Here is a 15,508-nt window from a genome sequence, read left to right on the forward strand (position 1 = left end):
CACTACACGTCTTTAAAACACTGCCGGTTAAGTCCTCCGAACCTGAGGCTCAGCTGCTTCGGTTGCAGCGCGGGGCAGCAGGTTCCCGCCGCGGACATCAGGCAAGTCAGCTTGGGACTGGAATCATGGGCGGGGCTCGGGCCGCAGAGAAATGAGTTCCTGGAGACGAGCCACGTGTGGAGAGCCGTCTGGGGTAAAGCACAAACCAGAAACAAGATATACAAGACGTGAGTAAATGCTGACGTTATACGACACGGTAGGGAGGAAAACTAGAGGATGGACAGCCAGTTCAGAAGTCTACGCAGCACCTCGCACTTCACCAGAGGGCGGCCGCACTCTGCGCCTGCGCCAAATAGCAGCGCTTTTGCCGGCGCGCCCGCGGGGTGGCGCTGTCACGTCCGGCTAGCTTTCCAGGGGCCCGCAAGAGCGAAGAAACACCGCCTCTTCCGGGTGGAGAACTGGAAAGAGAATCACTTCCCGTGGCGGGGATACGTCACTTCCTCTTAAGCGCGGCATCTGTCTGGAGCGTCCCCACGAGCGTTCAACATGCGGATTGAGAAGTGTTATTTCTGTTCGGGTCCTATTTACCCAGGCCACGGCATGATGTTCGTTCGCAACGATTGCAAGGTGAGACGGCCGGGAGTAGCGCGCTCTCCGCTGTGCTCCCGCCGGGCTGAAGCCGCGCCCGCTCGGCGCGGAGTTCCTCTGCACCTGCGTGGGGTTTGGTCTAGGATTTCGGCTCGTGGGGCTGGTTTTGCTAGCGGCTCCGACCTCGACCTCCCTCTTGGAGAAGTTTCTCCTGCCGGCGTCGCGACCGGAGCTGGTCACTAGGCCGCCCTTGGGCGAGGCTGGCTGGGATGAGGTTGAGGAGCGATTCCAGCCAGCGCCGACGGGGAAGCTGGGAGTCTGTTTGCCCACTTTTGCACATGGGCCACGTTCTTCAGTTCGGTAAACTTTGTTGAACGCATGCCGGGTCAAGCATCATTGCTGAGGCCCGCGTCTGTACAGATGAATAAGACTTGGGGTCGGCCATAGCCTGTAGAGGTTGATAGAAATGTTGCATATGGCTTAATAGTAGAGTTATGTATTATGAAGCTGTTGGAGGTGTTTTGGAGAGGGTCGTCTGTAGAAAGGCACAGAAAGGAAGTGACGTTTATCCTGGATCTTGCGTTTTGCTTAAGAACGTGAGGAGAAGGCAATCTAGGTGGAAGGAAAACGAACAGTTTGAGCAAAGGCACAGAGGGGAGCAGATACTTCTCTGTTTAGGGAAATGACGGATTGCAGATGGTGATAGAGGCTTGGGGTAGGGCTATATTGAAGTACGGTTTCCACTGAATGTGTATCACTTTTTCAACGAATGATCATAAGTTGGGGACCGTCTGTATAAGGTCTCTTTGTGAAAGACTTTATGAGTGATACATGAATTTGCCTTTCATACCGGAATGGATCTCATTCCTCTGTTTAACACATTGTTTCTCAGAATTTGACCTCTCTTGTATTTGCTTCTGAATCACTGGACACTTGTAGAAAACACTGATTCCTGGTTTCCACCAGATCTATTGAATTGGAATCTCTGGGGAGAGAGGAAGAGGAGCTAGGAATCTATATTCAGTGAGGTGATTTTGACATGCTAAAGAACTACAGTTCCTACTTCACCACCTTATATCTGTATTCTACATGAAAGATATTGACCTCACTAAATTAGGAGTAAGGGGTCTTGCCAAAAGTGTGGGACCAAAGCTATGTTTGGAAACTTGAAAGAGCATGTAAAAGATTTTTTTTTTTTTTTTTTTTTTGTGGCGGTACGCGGGCCTCTCACTGTTGTGGCCTCTCCCGTTGCGGAGCGCAGGCTCCGGACGCGCAGGCCCAGCGGCCATGGCTCACGGGCCTAGCCGCTCCGCAGCATGTGGGATCTTCCCGGACCGGGGCACGAACCCGTGTCCCCTGCATCTGCAGGCGGACTCAACCACTGCGCCACCAGGGAAGCCCAAAAGATTTTTAATTCCTGCTCTCAGGAACATGACAAAGAATTTATAGCAATGAATGAAATGATTGTCAGGCTGGGGTGTAATTCGCAGTGGGTATTATGGCTTTGTGGATGATTTGGCCATCATGACTATGATTTTTGTCCATCAGTGTTTGTCAGCTGGGTATGGGAATTAGAAAGGATGGTGGGAGCTATCTAGAGTTGGATGTTGATCTGGCAGACACAGTGGAAGTTCAAGTTGATGAGGAAGTCTATATTGCTAGCAAGGATAGTGTTGAATTAGCTGGGAGCTAGCTTGCTGTAGGGAAGACCAGTGTATCCAGAACAGAGTTGATTGGGGAAATAAGAAGTAGAGGCCCTGAAGCACTAATGAAGAAAAGGTACCTCATTTTTTTCTTTGTTGATGATTCCGAAATCTTTTTTTTTTTTTTTTTTTTTGCGTTACGCGGGCCTCTCACTGTTGTGGCCTCTCCCGTTGCGGAGCAACAGGCTCCAGACGCGCAGGCTCAGCGGACATGGCTCACGGGCCCAGCCGCTCCGCGGCATGTGGGATCCTCCCGGACCGGGGCACGAACCCGTGTCCCCTGCATCGGCAGGCAGACTCTCAACCACTGCGCCACCAGGGAAGCCCTATAGCCAGTTTTAGTTGCTTTTTTGAAATTATTTTGTGCAACGGTGGAAAGAACCAAAGGAAGTTTCAGAATGGTTGTTTGAAACTTTTAACCCCCTCCTCCCATTGAGGTATTTAGAAAGTGAATTTTGAGAATTATTGTGAATTGCAAAGGGATTTAAATAAATAACTTTCCTTAAAACTGTTCCCTTCATTCAAGATCATTTGTAAGGTTTTACTGTTATTCTATAAAAATGGTTGTTTTTAACCATATTTTTGGGGCCTTCCATCTTTAGTTGTGATGATGTTTATTAGTCAAAAAATAGTTCAATTTCCATTTTATGTGATATGTCTCACACATTTCTAAATGGTGTTGTGAGTAAGTAGAAGCAGTTGTGAGTGAGAACCATTGTTATTTCTCAGACTTTATAGTATATTTTGTCTGGTAGGATAACATCCTATGGTATAAATTTTTTTAATATTGACTTTTCACTATTTTAACACTTTTCTTGTAGGTGTTCAGATTCTGTAAATCCAAGTGTCATAAAAACTTCAAAAAGAAGCGCAATCCTCGCAAGGTCAGGTGGACTAAAGCATTCCGGAAAGCAGCTGGTAAAGAGCTCACAGTGGTGAGTACAGTTAGCTATCAGTATAGTTTTTACAGTTTTCAAAATTTTAACTTCTGGGTGGGAGATGTGACTTAATTAACTCTAACAAGGCTTCCTATAGAATGGTTAATGAGTGACTTATTTGCATTTGGGTTTGGTAATCTCATTCTCACATGATCCCCAAAACCATAAATCTGTAGAATTCTGAAAAGGAAAAAAATTCCTAATCTATAGTTTGTAGAAGTGATTTTTCTTATTCTCGAAAAAGTATTTTTAGCTCTTGCAACAAGGGGAGAATTACTTAAATGGATTGAAGTTGGAAATTGCTACTTAGGGATTTTTCTTATTCTCGAAAAAGTATTTTTAGCTCTTGCAACAAGGGGAGAATTATTTAAATGGACTGAAGTTGGAAATTGCTACTTAGGGATTTTGAAAGGAGGTTAAGATATTAAAGGGTTTTTGACTAGCAGTGAGGGCTCAGATGAGGTTTGTAATAGACTCATTTATCAGTTTCTTGATTTCTTTAGCAGGACTCTGTGTCTGAGAGCAGAGAGCTTAGTTCATAATGGCAGTGTATGGAGGAATAGTGAGGAATCAGGGGTGAGGGAGTTCCATGAGGCAAGCCCCCACCATCATATTGCTGTTAACTGAGTTGGTGTAAGGACCTGGTGAAGCTTATCTGCACTCGATCATTAAAAAGGGAGAAGGGGAAGCTGCTGCACAGGCTACCTTTGAGGGGGGGAGAGCTTTCAACTGTCCCCTCCCGCCAGACTTCCTCTTCCCCCAAACCCATGACTCTTTCCCACCTTGCCACTCTGTAAAGGCAGTATCTAAGTAGTTGCTATGAAGCCCTTTGCTGTCTTTCTCGACACCTGAGGTTCTTCAGTGAACATAAAGAATATTTTTTGACAACATGTAAGGCCAAATCATAATTGTCACAAAAGTTATTTTCACTATGGACGAATAGATTTGTAGCATCTCAAATACAGGTGGCAACTGTATGAGTGAAGAAAGGATGATGGGTCATAGTCATTTGCTGGTGACCACTTACCTTGTCATGGCTGAGGTTACTGTGATCTGAACAGAGGCATGTGTATATAAATGAAATAGCCAAGTGCAGAGTTAATGCTGTTCCATATGCCAGAGTGTGATAGATTTGAAAACTAAGAAATATCTAGTTTTTCCAAAATTATTTTGCATGTTTTGAGATAAATAGGATTGTTAATTGTCAAAATACCAACTACATTTGGAGGGGACTAAAGAATTTCAGGGTGAAGCTTGTGTCATACAGAGTAGTACCACATTATTTGAAGATGTATAGTTTCAACTCTGTGCTGTAACACAAAGGTTTATAGGTATTGAAATATATAAATATGCTAGGTATTTTTGTTGAACCATATGTGGTTCTCAGTGTTTGACTCTTTTTGATCTATGGGAAAAGGCAATTTCATATGGTTCAATCTAATATAAAGTTTTCTGGCTGTGAGTCTCATCTAGGAACAGGAAATTAGGGAAGCGTTTTTAGTTTGTTTATAATCCCCATGATTGTTATAGGCCCCTCTGAGGGATGGGGGTGATCCTCTCCCCTACCCCTCCCTTTGAGAATCACTCATACATAGACGTTTTCAATAGGGCTGTCTTGTACATCATGGTGTTTAAAGGAGAAAAAGTTTGAAAACTTGTATCCTCTGGGATCGCCCTGGGGGAAATCTTAATATGTGCCCATAGCTTTGAAACACTTAGAACTTTTATGAAAAGGAGAAAAAGTTTCAAGAAATGTTTCCTTTCTACCTCTCTTAAAACTATATTTCTTCTCTTCTTATAGGATAATTCATTTGAATTTGAAAAACGTAGAAATGAACCTGTCAGATACCAGCGAGAGCTATGGAATAAAACCAGTAAGTCACAAGGACTACCGGGAATTTTCAGGAGACACTGGTTTGGGATATTACCATAACTTTAATATCAGTTGGTTGTTTAAATATTAAATTTCTTCTTTTAATCAGTTAGCTTTTATACTTTTATCCTTATTTTAATGGCTCTGTTGTATTTGTGGGGGTTTTTTATAAGCTCTCCCAAATCCTTTTCAGAATTGAAAATGACATAATTATTAAATTTGATATTATTTGAAGTGCCTACACAGAAATATAAAAACATGCAAATATCTGGGGAAAAAAATAGAGATGTAGAATACTTTTGGGAGGGGGTGAGTGTGACATAGTTAAAATATACAAAAAACCTAACATACTTTACAAGTTTAGATAATTTGGTTTAGGGATATAAGTATTGTTTTCTGTATACCTAATAAAACTTAGTGATTCTGTAAAGTTAAAAAGTATAGCATGTAAAGTGATAATTACAAATTTTCTAAGAGAACTTTTAAGTGCTTGACTTGGGTAAAAATGAAGCTATAGGCTACTGAAACTAAAAGCGGTAATGTTTAATTCTTATCTACCTACCTACCTATCTCTCTGTTTTGTTTACTTATTTAAGAAAGCAGAGGCTTTAATTTAAAAAATTTTCATATGTAGTAAAACGTAGTTCCTTAAGCTAGCTTGTAGATTCCACTATGTCTCTATGTGTGTTTGAGGCCCTTGGCCCTGCCTTTTCGCCTTCCCCCATGCCTACTTATGCAGCCTTTAGCCATTTCTAGTCTTGGATGTGGAGGTGATGTAGTTTGTTAACTAGAAGTCTCTAAGACTTAGAATTCTACCAACTTTATTGGTCTCTAATGGATTATTGGCAGGGCATACTTTTCAACACCTTTTCACCAGTTAGTCACAAGACTTCAGAGGAAGAGTTGGAAAGTTACGGGCCTTTGTAGTAGCATTTGACACCCTCTAAAGCCTTGTTTATCTTCCTGAACTGTGTGGAAAAATCAGAGTCCCAATTGGGAATTGCCTAAGTATTCTGCCCCTTGGTGTGCTTGTTTGTTTGGTTTTTTTCTCTTTTTAAAAAATAAGGTCTTTCCCTTCTGTTTTGTAATTAGAGGAGTAGTTAATTTCTGATTAGCAGTTGGTTTTATTGGGTTTATTTAGTAAGGAAATAACAGTCAAACTCAAGGATTTCTAGAGAGATTAATAGGGTTTTTTAAATTGAGATTATAATTGACATGTATTAGTTTCAGGTGCACAGCACAATGATTTGATATTTGTATATATTGTGAAATGATCACCAAAATAAATCTGGTTAACATCTACATCATACATAGCTAATTTTCATAGGATTATTAAATTGATTCCTAAAGGTACTCTTGGCAGGGACATTATTGGAACATCCTAAAGCATTTCTGGACCCCATTGAGTTTTATTTCACTTTGGCCTTTGTTTTCTTTTTTGTTACTACTTGAAGATAGCAGCTCCAGACCATTTTTACCTATAACTACTTTTATTTGGTGGGTATTCAGCTTGATATGGAAACTGAGGTACATATTTTAGTCATCTGTAGATCTTCAGTTACTAAGATCCTCTGTGCTGGTATCATGATGTTTATGTTGTTCCTGAGAAATACTGTGTGTTCTCTAAGATGTTGTATCCTTTACCAATAACCACTGACTCTAGCATACAAAGATGAACAGGGCATACACAGTCCCTGATCTCTCAGTGCATTTTACTGAGTACTCTATTTTATTGTTTCTGTTAGACAGTAATTGGTTCAGGTATTATCACAGAGTCTCATTCATTTGCCCCACTCGGATCCACAGACTACACTTTAAGAATCTGGATTGGGAATTGTGCTATTTAGTATGGTAGCCACTAGCCACAGGGGCTACTGAGCAATTAAAATGTGACTAGCCTGAATTGAGATGTTCTGTAAATATAAAATACATGCTGGATTCTGAATACTTAGTATGAAAACAAGCATAAAATATCTCAGTAATAATTTTTTATATTAATTACATGTTGAAATGACAGTATTTTGGATATGTTGGGTTAAACAAAATGTATCTTAAATTTAATTTCAAACTGTTTCTTTTTACTTTTTTAAAAAATGTGGCTACTAGAAAATTTTAAATTACATATGTGATTTATCTTATATTGGACAGTGCTGATATAGATTCTAGAGTAGTTGGACTCAACTCCCTTATAGCCAAGGCTCCTGTACACATTTTCTGAAACAGTTGGATTTTAGTGGTTAAGAACGTGGTAAATTGATTGACTGGTTCATTCTACCAGTATTCATCATGTGCAGATCATATCCTAGGCACTTGAAGAAAAAGTGGCTTTTATGACTAGGAAGGTAGAGTCTATTTATGAAGATGACAAGCTAAGAATGGGATTAATTGCCATTAATCCAAGTTCTCTGTAAAATAAAATTTTCAAGTACAAGGAAAATTTAGTAGTAAAGGCTTTTGCAAAATAAAAGTTAGAGAAATGATACGTGGGAAAGAGTCAACAGTGATATCAGCCAAGGGTACATACCTTTGTCAGCTATTTTAGTAGGAATTGTTTTTTAATAGGAATTGTTTTGCAGTGAGTTTTTTGTTTCGTTTAATCCACTTCTAAGCCACAGTAAAGTAGTGATTGTTAAAGCTGCTGTTGGTTATAATCATCCTGCTTGAATGTGCATAAATTTGTTAACGTTTATGAATTTTTTTGTAGTTGATGCAATGAAGAGAGTTGAAGAGATCAAACAGAAACGCCAGGCTAAATTTATAATGAACAGGTATGAATATTTTAAAATATCTTTATTTTCATGTAACTTCAGACTTTCAAAAACTGGCAAGATAGTATAAAGAAGTCTTGTATATTCTGTTGGCATTTTGCCAAATTTACTTTAACTATGCGTAGTAAGTTGAAGGCATGATGCCTTTTCCTTCTGAGTATGCTTCAATGTATACATATATATATCCTAAGAGTAGTATGTTCTTTTTCTTTGGGTTTTTAAAATTGAGGTATAATTGACACACATTAGTTTCAGGTGTACAGCATAAGAACATGCTCTTAATAACCACAGTATAGTTAAATCAGAAAATTAACACTGATAAAATACTATAGACCATACTAGATTTACCTGTTGTTCCAATAATATCCTTCATAGCAGCAGAAAATCCTGGCTCATGCATTGCATTTAGTGGTCATATCTCCTCAAGCTCCTTTAATCCAGACAGTTTCTCACCTTTGTCTTAGATGACACTGGCATGTTTGAAGAGTACAGGTCAGTTATTTCGTAGAACGTTCCCCAGTTTTTGTTTGATGTTTTCTTCGCGATTAGATTCAGGTCCCTTTGGTCAGAACATCATAGAAGTGTGTCCCCCTTAAGCACCCCAGCAGAGACACCTGTTGTCCCTTACTGGTGATGTTAACTTTCATTGCTTGGTTAAAGTAGTGTCTGCCAGTTTTCTCCACTGGAAAGTTACTGTTTTTTCCCCCTTTCTAATCAGTACATATCTTGAGGGAGACACATTGAGACTCAGCAAAGAAAGAGTCTGTTACTCCTCAAACTGATACCTGCTGGTTTTCACATCCAGTAGAGTTCTGCCTGAATCTGTTACTACTGTGATTGTTGCCAAATGGTGGTTTTTCTGATTTCATCATTTCTTCTCCGTTTATTAGTTGACCTTCTTATCTAAGAAAGAGCATTTTCCTTTTTCTCCAGTTCCAAAATTTATTCTTTTATTCATTTATTCACATCATATCTGTGTGTATTCATTAATTCTTACTGTATTCAATGAGTTCTAATTCTTTGTCATTATTTTGATGTTCTAAGTACCCAAGTTGGCCAGTGAGAATTCCTTCAGGCAGGCTGTGTGTCATTTTGACAGTTCCTCAACATTCTTTGAGTCCTTTCTTGCTTTATGGCTAATGAGATTGTCCCTGCCCCAACTTGGAATTGGCTGTTTCTTTAGAAGGGGTATCGCTTTTGATCTAGTAGCCATAAAAGTCATAGAAAAGCATGCGTCAACAGCTTTCTGGCTTAAAAAAAACTTTTTTTAAAGCATTACAAAAAAGGACCCAAATGCTTGAGAACTAGTCTGTTAGCTTTTTTTGTTGAATGTCTTGTGTTTTGTGCTCTTGTAATTACTGAATGATTTAAAAAATTAGGTAACACAGAGACTACAAATCTTTATCCTCAAATAGAGAACACAGACACTTTAATAATTAGAGATTCTTACTCTGTAATCTCTGAGACTTGTTAATTCTTTGTTTCAGTCACATCCCTTCATTCACCAAGCAAAATATCTTTTCAACCTGTTTTATTCCCGACTATGTGCTAGGAGTACAGTGAATGAACAAATTGGGAGTGCAGGAATCATGTTTAAGCTAATTAGGAACAAGAAATGAATTGTGTTCCCATTGCTCATTTGTGTGGCTAACTTACTACAATTTTGACAAATTAGGAATTAATGTCTTTTAAAGAGGTTTTAGTAACTGAAATTTTGGCCTTAATGTGTTTTATCCTAGGTTGAAGAAAAATAAAGAACTACAGAAAGTTCAGGACATTAAAGAAGTGAAGCAAAACATCCATCTTATCCGGGCCCCTCTTGCAGGTAAGTACTGCGTTACGCAGGAGTTCTCTGCCTTAAGTAGAGAAATGAAAAATCTGGATTGTTGTGGTCCATGTAATTGGTACCAGCCAACTTTTTAAGGTTGAATCTTTTTATGTAAATGTTCTCCCTCATTTATGATATGACTATTTATAAAAATAATTCATTCAGTGTGTTTCCCAGTTCCAGTCAATTTACTGCATATGGTGTTTCTTTTCTCCCTTCATAAAATCCTAGCTTCCACAAAATCCAAGTTAATCAAAACGATTTGAGTAATAATTTAATAGATGATTTTGCCTCATACCTGTTTTGATTAAAGGATAATGTTTTATATCAGTAGCTCTCTTGTTACTTGGGGGACTTAGTATGTAAACATAGAGGTCCAAGCCCCTTGAATTTGGACCTCTGTTCTTTAGTAGCTCTCCAGGTGAGTCTGATACTTCAGTTTGAGAACTACAGTTTTGTATTAAAAATCCTCCTTGTGCTTATGTAACTTAGTTAGGCACTCACTTGGGCAGTTGCTTGTGTGCATAATTTCTTTTGTGAGATGCTAGGAAACCACTCTTTTTATTCAGCTGGTGCCAAGTACAATCTGTTAAAAGGAGAGAAATTTTGGTGAGATTTAGCTATGCCTAAACCTTAGTAAAGTCAAATCCTATAACCACATATTGGGTAGATTTATGCAAAAGTCCTAGCTAGGTTGTTTTTGTACCAAATTTAAAAAAAATAGACAAAATCCTGGAGCATTGTTTCACATATAGATGATATGGACTGACAGACACCCAAAAAACAATAGGAATGAACCACTGTTACCTAAGTTTTTAGGTAACCCTCTTTGAGGTAGGTAGTACAGTGTTTGTTAAGAGCAGAGACCCTGGTTCAAGGTGGCCAGGGTTCACATCCCAGCTCTTTGTCAAGAGTTTAATTTCTTTCTCCCCCCCACCCTTTTTTTTAAGGCAAAGGAAAGCAGCTGGAAGACAAAATGGTACAGAAATTACAACAGGATGTGGACATGGAAGATGTTTCTTAGAACTCTTACTGTCTGTAACCATTTCTATAAGTGCATCTGGAAGTCTCCTTTGGAGACATAGAACTTCTAAATTATTGTTTTTTTTTCATATATGGTCACTCATATGAAACAGGATTAAAGTACTTCCTTCCTACATTGCTATCTGCAGAACAGCAGATGTGGATGCTAGATTGCATCTCAATGTTAAGCCTTCACTGAGAGATACAGTTTTATAAGTCATGAAAATTATGTTTGTAAATACAGAAGTGAATTGTGGACATAAAATGGTCATGCCATTTGGTTAATGGCACTAGGCAGCATTTATGTAATAATTAATGGCAAATTCAAGACGAGTAATATATAAAATAAAATTTTCATTGCAATAAAATATTCTTTTCCTAGAAGGGATACAGCAAGGAACTAACAATCTGTATGATAATTAGCCTCTAGTAATTTCTTTTGATTTTAGTACTTCTGGTTTTGGTTTATTAGCTTCTTAGAAAAACATAATGGTCTAATATATTGAAGCCTAATTATGTTGGACCGTTTTGATCTGGTTTTAACTATTATCATTGATAGGCGTTTGTGGATGTTGGGGGTCAGTGGAATAGTCTCTTCCTGAAATGGCAGTATATAATTTCTACTTTGGAGAATACTCACTTCTAAGTTGAGATTCCTAGTAGAATGAGCTTTATTTTTCTAGGTGTCCAGTACCTATTAACATTTTTTGTGTGGTTTTCTTTTTAAAAACTGCTTAATTATTTGTGGAAAATTGGACGTATGGGTAGCACATTATAGATTATTTGCACATAAAATTGTTTCTGAAGTAAGTGCCTACGTATTTATTTAAAAGTACTAAACAAAAGGTATGAAGTTTGCTCACATATACTAAGAAGTAAGATACATTTAAAGAGAAATGTATACTTTATACTTCATGTTTTCTTATTTTTACAGTACTTATGAGTAAGTATGTTTAGAGTATTAGGTAACTCAGTTTTTTTTTTTTAGGACAAAATTTAGAATAAATTACAAGTTTTAAGGTTATATAATTATATAGTAATGGCTAAATTTTTATTTTAGTATTAGATAGTAAAAAAGTGGACTGATCACTGGACCAGGTGTTAGAAGACCTGAATCCAGCTTTGTTCTTATTGATAAAATAAAGCTCATTTGTAAACAACATTATTGATGCAACATTTAGGGGAAATATGTATGTAAAGACATTTGTAAAATTACTTGAAGTTTTCATTGCATTCTGTATTTATGTTTGTTTTAATATAAACTTGTTTAAAATTACATACTAAGAAACTAAGTTTTACTAAGTTTTAAGAAACAAATTTCTTACTGTGCTAGTTAGGGAGCAGCTTAGCTATTGCTTTGAGATCATTAATTGGGGAAATTGAGCTGAAACAAAGAGCTGACATTGTATCTCAGATTTAACATTCAGGCAGTTCTCTTAGTTGTCAGGATTTCATATTACTGTGAGACTCCAGATAAGTATTTGGATGCAAATGCCATGATTTTATCCACCCACAGCTTTTTAAGCTTGGTTGGACCACTGAGGATGAGTTGTCCCTTTAAAGTTTGCCTGAGAGTGGTGAGGTACAATGGTTGTTAGGCTACAATTGTTTTAGCTTGTCTGGTTGAGACCTCTGCTGGGCAGTTAGCATAAACACAAAAGCATAAATTGTCCAGACACTCACTACACAGAATATATTCTCTCATTGTTTAAGAACAGCATTGGGCTGGAAGTCATAGAATTTTTTTTAACATGTACCTCTTAAAAAACCTTGTAAGATTGCAGAAAAAAAATTCTCACGTGAAAAAAAAATCTCATTTCTTAAATATGGAAACCCTAGGAAGATGTTTACCCTGTAGAAGAAAGTTTGAGAAGGACTAGCCTATTATCTCATGAAGTAGACAGCATTTTTCTAATTTTATAAATGGCCAAATCTCAGGTGTAAAATATTGCCCCTTAATCACACGGAACAGAAGATGGAAGAGGCAGGGATTTGTGTTCTTACCAGTCTGTTTCCAGCGTTGCCCTGTGTTTATATGGAAGGGATTGATCTAGAGCCTCTCAGATCCCATCTTCACAAGTCCAGGTGTTAGCTGCAACACTCACTTGACTATACTTTGGTTTCTTCATCTAAAAAAATAATGGAGACAATAATATGACTAACCTCGGGAGTTTTATGAGGATCTAATTAGTTAATACATGTAAAATAGTCATTTCAAGTCCACCACTATAGTAAGGTACTGTTAAAATGTTAGCTATTAAGGTTGGTTGTGTGACCACACAAACTCAGTAACAGCAAAGGACTTTGACCTGGAAGAAAGATGGAAGGTCTTAGGGTTTGGGGCTAGCTGTGCTAAATTGAGTGCAGTGTACTTAGTCTACAAAGTGATATGTATGGTTTAAAATGTTAATTTTAGCCTTTATGTCAGCTGGCAAGTTCAGTTATTAAAAGCATCTCATTCCACAAACATTCTCTGCTGTGAAGATTGGGAGAGGGAAATACATTTCTGGTTCATTAGCATTAGTTTAAAAAATGAATCATCGCCCATAGTTTTAAGGGCTAATTTACATGATATAAGGGAAGTTATCCTTTCCCCTTTGTCCTTTAGCTTACATTTTAAATGGAGATCTGGAAAAAGACATCAGACTTTAATCACTCAATATAAATTCCAATATTGAATGAACACTACACCTTGTAAAAATTAACTTAGCAGCCTGCTGAATTAAGAGTGTTGAAAAACTAAGGGGAAAAATATATAAAAAAATCAGTTTCAAAGGCTATGGGAAGAATTTTCGAAGGTGTCGATTCTTTACTGATACATAGCAGAATGGAAAAGTTAACCCACATGGTTTACCCTGCACGTGTTTACACTGAGTGTATCCATTAGCCTCATGTTGATTTGAATCGTTTTTGTCTGTTGTTGAATTTCTTTTTAAAGGAGAAGTGACCTTTTTCTTATCTGTTCTGACATTCTGGATGTAACAGTCTCTAGTTTCTGGTGCCATGGGGTGAGTCTCTAACTTAAGCTCTCCTGCTTGAACACTCTCCCTAGGTTTTGTATCTTAATTCAAGCTATCATGCAGGGGTTGGAGGTGATGTTTCTACCAACATGACCTTCCCTGGGGTACCAGTTACCTGAACTGATTCTCTAGGCTGCCATTGATTCTGTGGCTTCCCTTTGATCCTGCCAATAAACTCCTTTTGCCAGTGTTTGTAACCAAAAATCTTGATTGATAGCCATCCCCATCCTCTCCAGCAACTCCAGGCAACCCATTTCTATCATAATCTATTAAGATTGCAGGGACTGTTTCTTATCCCAGACACATTAGGTACCTGGTGCATGGAAGGTGCTCAATAAATGCGACTAAATGTAGCCATTTGCTAGGTTTACTCCTGTTTATCTTTAAGATAGCCAGTAACTTGGAAGATATAAAGAATCAATTAGCAGCAGAGAGATACTACATTAGGAAAGGAAGCAGCCTGTCTGTGACTTTAACATTAATTGTATCTGCACTGTTGGGAAGACTTGCTGAAGAACAGTGCTTGCCTTGGGTTGCAAAAAACTGATTTTGCTGCTTAGGTCTAACCGTCTAGTGGTGGTACACTAACCTCTACTTCTGGGTCTGGCTGGAGCATTCACAAGTCAAGAAATCCCAGGAAGAACTGAGCATGAGCCATGGTTTTGGCAGGTTTCTTAATGTTTTGTCTGGAACTTGCTTTGCTGGTGGAAGTAGAACTTTACTTCAGGAGCCACAGAGTCTAAATTAGAAATAAGGACAATTGGGAAGAATCTGTTAAAAGAGTACTGCTTCTCTAAAGGAATGTTAACCAACCAAAAAATACAGGAGACTGGTCCGTTAGCATTTTGAGGAACTCTTTGTTTTGAGAATGCCAGATTTTAAATACTTCGTTTGTTTAATATATTCCAATAAAGTGTATATATGTTTGGTTCGGCACCAAGCCTTGGACTCTTAAGAGGAACACCAATGAACAGTATGCCATTCTAGCCAGTGAGTTACCTCACACTGTTTTCCAGTGTACATTTGATGATATTGTTACATATTAACTCTTCTGATAGGGAATGATGCAGGCAGTGAGCAAGTAGTTAAAGGCAGTCCAGCTGATTAAAAGGATTCCCCATTCAAAAGCAAATGATACAACATGCTTATACTGTGTTAAACTACATTGTTGTCCAGAGTTTCTCTTCAGTTCTCTCAGATTCTTCATGGTGCCCAAACACCAGAGCTAGTAGCTTTTTGACTTTGTAGAGACAGTTTCCCCATTTCTAGAAGATAATATACAATGGATAAAAAAGTTGTGTAGGGGAAAATATCTACGTCCTAACCTCCCTGTTCCTTTGATCACACGTTTGCCAAGAGGTAGTACCACCTTGTCCCAGAGTTGTGAGAACTCAGTGATACAGGAAATGTTACAGCCAGGTACACTGCATATATTGTAATATTCACAACCCTTTAAGTTAGTCCTCATTTTGCAGGTGAGGAACATTAGAATATGAAAATAGCTTCATCCATATACTTGTCACTAACAAGTAGCAGAGCTTAAATTCAAGCTCTGACAATCACTAGCTGAAATCCTAAACAGCATCTAGCATGTTGGTGTTCAATATACATGTATTTATTCATTCAAGGAAAAAAATCTAGCAGTAAAAAAGTATCCAGGAGGAAAGGATAGATTTCATGGAGTAGTTTAACCTATGACTCTAGAATGAACACTTTTTCTTACCAGTTCTTCCAGGACTGACAGGTGATCACCTATCCCAGGTTGAG

At 38.2% G+C, this 15,508-nt stretch overlaps 1 protein-coding gene across 1 annotated transcript; it reads left to right on the top strand.

Annotated features, from left to right (window-relative positions):
- The first annotated feature begins 491 nt into the window (after positions 1 to 491).
- RSL24D1 (ribosomal L24 domain containing 1) lies at positions 492 to 14,664 on the top strand. Its single transcript, XM_060097318.1, has 6 exons — positions 492 to 627; positions 3,113 to 3,226; positions 5,031 to 5,103; positions 7,807 to 7,870; positions 9,610 to 9,695; positions 10,649 to 14,664. Exons 1-6 carry the CDS (start codon positions 547 to 549, stop codon positions 10,720 to 10,722), a joined length of 492 nt encoding a protein of 163 aa, XP_059953301.1. The 5' UTR covers positions 492 to 546; the 3' UTR covers positions 10,723 to 14,664.
- Positions 14,665 to 15,508: the final 844 nt, after the last annotated feature.

This window comes from Mesoplodon densirostris, chromosome 4 (assembly GCF_025265405.1).
Source record: "Mesoplodon densirostris isolate mMesDen1 chromosome 4, mMesDen1 primary haplotype, whole genome shotgun sequence".
Lineage (NCBI taxonomy): Eukaryota > Metazoa > Chordata > Mammalia > Artiodactyla > Ziphiidae > Mesoplodon > Mesoplodon densirostris.